The sequence below is a fragment of the Sarcophilus harrisii genome, chromosome 4 (genome assembly GCF_902635505.1).
Source record: "Sarcophilus harrisii chromosome 4, mSarHar1.11, whole genome shotgun sequence".
Classification (NCBI taxonomy): domain Eukaryota; kingdom Metazoa; phylum Chordata; class Mammalia; order Dasyuromorphia; family Dasyuridae; genus Sarcophilus; species Sarcophilus harrisii.
This window is the reverse complement of record NC_045429.1, coordinates 347,536,391-347,542,845: the sequence shown is the minus strand read 5'-3', so window position 1 is coordinate 347,542,845 and position 6,455 is coordinate 347,536,391. Positions and strand designations below refer to the sequence as shown.

Below are 6,455 nucleotides of genomic sequence, written 5' to 3'. Positions count from 1 at the left end.
AAGGACCCAGAATCCCTAAGGCAACAATTACAGTTGACTTTAGACAGGGACAGGTAGGTAGTGAAGTAGATAAGAGTGCTAGCCCCAGAATCAGGCAGACTCATCTTTCTGAGTTAAAATCTGGATTCAATACTCAACTAGTTGTGTGATCCTGATCATGTCACTTAATCCTCTTTGGCTCAGTTTCCTCATCTGTAAAATAAGCTGGAGAAGGAAATGGAATTCCAGTACTTTGTCCAGAAAAATGCAAATGGGGTTACACAGAGTTGAACATAACTGAAATGACAACAAAATAATTTAAAGATACTGACCAGTCTCAAAAGCTTTCTTATGACCAGCAATTTATTATATATTTTTTTCAGTATGAGATTTAACAAGATAATTATAGTCAACAAACATTTATTAAGCACATACTAGTGCTTGGATAGGGGGAAAGAGACAGAGAAAGACAGGAGAGAGAGAGAGAGAGAGAGAGAGAGAGAGAGAGAGAGAGAGAGAGATCCAGAATATGTCCTAGCAATGTCAAGGCCTGTTTTACAAGGTTAGCTAGATTTTAATGAAGTCCTATAATAAAACTAAAGCTGAATAGGCAGATTTTGGCTCATGTAAAACCAATGGCTTATTTCTAAATGAACTGATATTTAAGCACCTACTATGTTCTAAGTACTGGAAATGCAAACAAAACAAAACAAAACAACTTCAGAGTTTTCACTTTCCTGGGAAGAGATTTCCTGAGGCTTGGAGCTTTGAGGTTAGGGTGTGTTTTGTTTTTGCCTTTGTAATTTCTGCTTTAAGCAGTCCTGTACATTTAGCAGGTACTTAACACATTCTTCTTGAATTGGAAATAAACTGTCTTTTATCATATTCTACATAAACTACAATCTTCTCTGCAAGGTATAACTTCAAGTCTTCCTCACCTGGCAAAACAAAATACACTTTATAATAAATTCACCAACAGGCATTAAAAACCTACTATATGTTAGGCACTATGAAAAGCAGCAGAGATACAGAGACAAAAGGCCCTACCCTTAGCATTTACAAACAAGAAAAGACAGAGATAAGATAAAGATATATAAATGATAGGTACAAGGACAGATGATAAGATATATACATAAATGATATATATATATATATATATAAATGGATGATATAGATTGATAATAAGATATATAGATTGATAAGATGATAGATCTGAATATATACATATATTCATATAAAGCACTGGGGGAAAGGCACTAATAATTGTATCAGAAAAGGCTTCAGGTAGATGAATCTGGAGCTGGAGTTGAACTGTGAAGAAAGGGAGGGATTTTAATAGGCAAAGGAGAGGACAGAAGGCATTCCAGGCATGGGAGACAGCTGATGCAAAGGCATGGAGATGAGAGATGGAAATTCATATGTGAGAAAGTAGGTGGCAAATTGTCAGAGTCATAATGTATATGGAGAGTAACCAGTGATAAGATTAGGATTAGGAGAGATTTTTAAGGGTTTTCAATGTCAAACTAAGCTTTTACATTTGATCCTAGAGGTTAGAAGTAATAGGGAGTGACTGGCCTTTACTCAGTCAGATCTGTGTATTAGGAAAACTACTTTGTTGGAAAGTCTAGACTAGCTTTCTGGAGAACCTCGGGACCAGCCCAACTCCTTGGTCTTAGTAGAGAAGTTATGAAGGCAATGACAGCCACCATGAGGCTGGTCAAAAATAAAATGTCTCTTTTCCAGTCCTTCTCAGTCCTTTTATATATACCTTAGTGCAATTATATCATTACAGCATAAATATGTGTGAACTAGAGAACTATTGTATCACCATACTAAGTAATAAGTATATATGTGAACTAGAGAATCATCATCTCATTGATTCCACTGAATTAACATCTTGTTTCAAGTATGCTTCTCCAGAGTTCTGGCCCTCTATACTTTGTGAACTCTGTGAATGATAAATTGGTGTGGGGAAAAGACTGGAGGCAGGGAAACTATATGAGAAGTTGTTTCAATAACCTGGTTAAGAAGTAATTAAGTACCTGAATCAGGGTAGTAGCCACATGAGTGGATAGAAAGATAAGAAGATTGGGATGGGAGGTTTTGTGGAGGTAGGAAAAAAAGGAAATTTGGCAACTGAATGGATCTAGAAGGTGAGTAAGTGAAAGTGAATTATCAAAGATAATGCTGGGATTATGGATCTGGGAGAATGTGTTTGGAGGAGAGAGTGAATTTGGAGAGAAAGATAATGAGCTCTATGGGAACATATTAATCCATACTGCATCAGTCCTACCTGGGAAGTGCAAGCCTGGGAAATCTGTCACTCCAAACAATGAAGTAAGACATAAGAATTACACCTGCCTGAGAACTGAAGGACAGGTTGTTGTTAAAGAAAAGATCAAGGTAGTGAAATCCTCATTTCATTTTTATTTTTAACGGTCAAGGCACAAAGAGAGATCGGATGGGGGTTACGGGCAGATTCTAATAATGAGTGCTGTCATGGCAGACTAGTCAGAGGACAAGCAGCAAGGAGGTAGCAGGAGAGGCTGAATCCGAGGCTGGTGATGGTTCAGTGATGTCAGAATTAAAACTTTCTTCAACAGACAGGAGGAAATTAAGAGCCTGGTCTCCTTCTTCAGGTCCTCATAGAAAATTTGTTAGTATCAGAAAATGCTTTGTACATAGTACAAAGTACATAGTAGGCGCTTAGTAAATGCTTGTTGGATTGGAAGTCTGTGTCTGCAGGCAATCAGTATCAGCTGATTTTAAATATTTAAACAAAAGTCTGGGGGGTGGATTTCAGTACTGAAATGATGACTGTTGATGGAATGGAAGAATTTTGGATTCTTTTAACTAATTAAAGATATCAAATCCAAAAATAATTTCAGGATTGGCTACATTAAAGAAGTACAAAAACAACTGAAACTTCATCTTGACAAAAATAGGTCCATAAAAAATAGGCATCTTGTAATCCCCACAAAGGCTAACTGCTCCCCCCCAAATCCCTAAGAAATAAAAGAAAAAACCCCAAACCCAAACCTAAACCATAGGGCATTTTAGGAAGACCCTAACCCTAAATGCACGCTTTCAGTCACAGCAAAATCCTCAATTTAGGAAGAATTGTCCATTGATTCAAAGCTCCACAGATCATAATAAAGAGTTCATTTTTTGATGTCTAAAAGAAAGGCCTCTTGCACCTCAGTGGTTATTCTGTTGCCCAACTCAGCAAGGTGCCTTTGTCACTGTGCCGAGCTACTGAGGCTAGGCTAGCTGACTTCCATCTCAATTCATTTCTTGTCCTGTCACCATCCTCATCATTTTCAGGGCCATTTCCCCCTGGTCTGATGGAATCTGGGAAAAAAAAAAAAGAGTTCCAGATATTAGTGTTTATGGTGGCACTGTGACTGCTGAGTTCATTTTGGGAAATTGGGGTTGGAGGATAATGTCCAAGACAACCTAAGCTTTTTTAGATGGAGAAATGAAAGGGAACTAGGAGGCCATTTAAATTGCCTGAGTTTAGAGGATAGGAAATGGAGAGACTAAGAAGTGATTTGTCCAAAGTCACACAAGAACTGGAAAAACTGAGATGTGACTACAGGTGGTGACTCCAAATATAGCACTCTTTGCACTGTTCCATGGTTGTATTAACAAGTGGGAGAAACAGAGACAGAGAGACATGGAGAAGAGGAAGAGGAGGCAGAGAAGAAAGAGGAGGAGGAGGAGAAGAAGAAAAAGAAGAAGAGAGAGAGAGAGAGAAAAGGAGAGGGGAGGGAGGAGAAGAAAGAAGGAAGAAATAAAGTAAGAAAGAAAGTATAGGCATATAAATGAAAAAACAAGTTTAAGTGAAATAAGGTTCTAGAGGCAGTTGCTACTTAATTTCAGATATCCCTCTCTTCTTCTTACCCTCCTCCTTCTTGAGAAGGAAAGTCTTTTGATATAAATCACATATGTGCAGTCATGCAAAAATATATATTCCATATTAGCTATGTTGAAAAAGAGAACACAGACAACAAAAACAAAACAATGCTTCCCTTTAAAAAAAAAAAAAAACTGAAGAGAAAGTTTTGAAAGTATGCATTGATCTGCATTCAAATTCCATCAGTTCTTACTCTCTAAGTTGACAGTATTTTTCATTCCAAGTTCTTCAGAACTGTCTTAGATCATTGTATGGCTGAGAATAGCTAAGTCATTCAGAGTTGATCACTGTATAATTTTGCTGTTAATAGTTGTAGCATAGGTTGGTACACAGTTATGCACAGGTACAATGATCTCCTGGCTCTGCTCAATTCACTTTATATCAGTTTATATAAATTTTTCTAGGTTTTTCTGAAACCACTCTGGGTAGCATTTAACTTTAATGTTTTAATGCTATCACTTTCAAATTATATCAGTCAGGGCAAAAGGAATGTTGTGAAACAGTAGGATATTAATCATTAAAATAATACTTAGGGCATTCTTGAAGTCAAATTTCCCATGACAGAATCTTCTACTCTTGGAAGGGTATGAGGGAAGACTTAGTGTTCTACTTTAAAAGTCATGGAAAACCTAGAAATTATCTTAAGAAAAATCAATAGAAATAATTTAAGGAATGGAAAATTAGAAAAAATTTGAATTGGTCTGCATGTACCCAATGTCTTTTCCATGTAAAGAACTCATAATAACTTATGTTGTCTGATTTTCCTCAGCAGCAGTTGGGGGAATTTATCCACTGTCTGTTGATTCCTTTTGTAGCCTACAACAATGGTCACCAATTTATTTCTTCATCCCAGAATTCTCAATGCTTAAAATTCTCCTGGGACTCCCCCATCCTACCCAGGCCAGTTTCTTCTCTTTGGTGCCCCTCAGTTCTTCTTCCCCTTACCTACTCCAAATTCCCATTCCCTCAGCACATAACACATTTTAATTACGAAAGTATTTGATTTCACAAATTTACTCAACTCCACTGTATTCAACTTCTCAATCAATAAGCATTTATTAAATACCTACTACAGGTCAGGCACTGTTGAGATGAACTCTCTGGAAGTGTCTATTTTATCCAGGGAAACAACAGGTGCACGTTTATATCTATCTATCCATCTCTATATAGAAAAAGTACAAAATAACTACCAGGTGGTTTACCTAGTGGCTTGTTAGTTTCAACAATTATGACTCTCTAATGGTGAGATTTCTAAATGAATCATCACCAATCCTAGCACTAATCAGTTTATAGAGAGACACATTTTGTTCTTGTTCATTATTTTCAATCATGTCCAAATATTCATGATCCCATTTGGGGTTTTCTTGGCAAGTTTGCCATTTCCTTCTCTAACTTATTTTACAGATGAAGGAACTGGGCTAAGTGACTTGCCCAGGGTCACACAGTTAATAAGCGTGCAAGACTGGATTTGCACTCAGGCCTTCCTGACTCCAGGTCTGGCACTCTATCCATTGCACCATTTAGTTAACCTAGAAAGACACATAGCTCAGGCTAGCATAGCTGCTCCTGACAGAGCATTTGAAGGTTTGCAAAACTCTTAACACACATTATGCCATTTGAACTTCCCATAAGGGAGGCACAAGGGTTATGGCTACTATAAGAAAAAACTGACATTCTGAGGTTGGCCTGTGTCCCTGAGCCAGCACATGTCAGGGGAGCTATTTGAAGCCCTATGTTTCCTGAGCCCAAGGCCAGCCTTCTCCTTCTGGGCTTCTGCTTCTCCAAAGTGCCAGTCTAGAGGCCACATCCTTTTCAATCTGGAAAAAAAGCTGTGTTTTTTCTTACCATGTGGCCAGCCTTGAGGATCCAGTAGAAAGCGAGATTCTTGTGTGACTTATAGAAAGCAGATGTATCATAAGACTCAGGATTAACATACAGAGGCTTCCTTTTCATCTGACTGAAAGTAGTAAGCTCAGGCCACTTCAGTTTACGCAACCATGCTTCCTGACCTATCAATGAGGAGGAAGACAAAGAAATGATGTTATCAGTTGTCTCTAACAAGACCTTCTCCCATCACCATCAGTAAGTGGCTACAAAGGGCCTATAACCCATAGACATGGGCCACCCAGTTCTATTTGCACCAGCATAATAAGCAGAGAAGCACAAGTGTTCATTTTTCTGTAAAATTGCTACAGAGTCAAATGTCTCTCTAGTAACTTGATATAGTATTAAGAGACTCCCATAAACAACTATATGGATAAAGTGATAGCACCAGTATAGCCAGCTGTCTCCCATACACAGATGGAATGAAAATAGTAGTTTGTCGGGCACTTCTCCCATCAAGGGGCACCTGACCTCCTCCTGTCTTTCTAATTTTCTTCCACTTTACTCTTCTTTATGTTCTCTACCATCAGTGATGTTGGCCACAAAAAGTGAGAGTGGAAGCAAGATACTATCCATCCTTACACTTCCTGACTTCTCCCTTTTTCTTTCCCTTCAGTCCATCTTCCACTCAGCTATCCAAGGGACTTGCCTAAAGCATATAAATGACCATGCCTTT

General features: G+C 38.2%; 1 protein-coding gene across 1 annotated transcript in view; it reads right to left on the bottom strand.

Moving 5' to 3' along the window:
• Positions 1 to 2,385: 2,385 nt before the first annotated feature.
• SCPEP1 (serine carboxypeptidase 1) overlaps positions 2,386 to 6,455 on the bottom strand; it is a 29,276-nt gene continuing 25,206 nt past the window's right edge. The window contains exons 12-13 of the mRNA XM_003770602.4: positions 5,741 to 5,904; positions 2,386 to 3,330 (exon numbers count right to left, since the gene is read on the bottom strand). Coding sequence (XP_003770650.1) covers positions 3,262 to 3,330; positions 5,741 to 5,904 — 233 coding nt within the window. The 3' untranslated portion in view covers positions 2,386 to 3,261. The remainder of the gene's footprint in view (positions 3,331 to 5,740; positions 5,905 to 6,455) is intronic.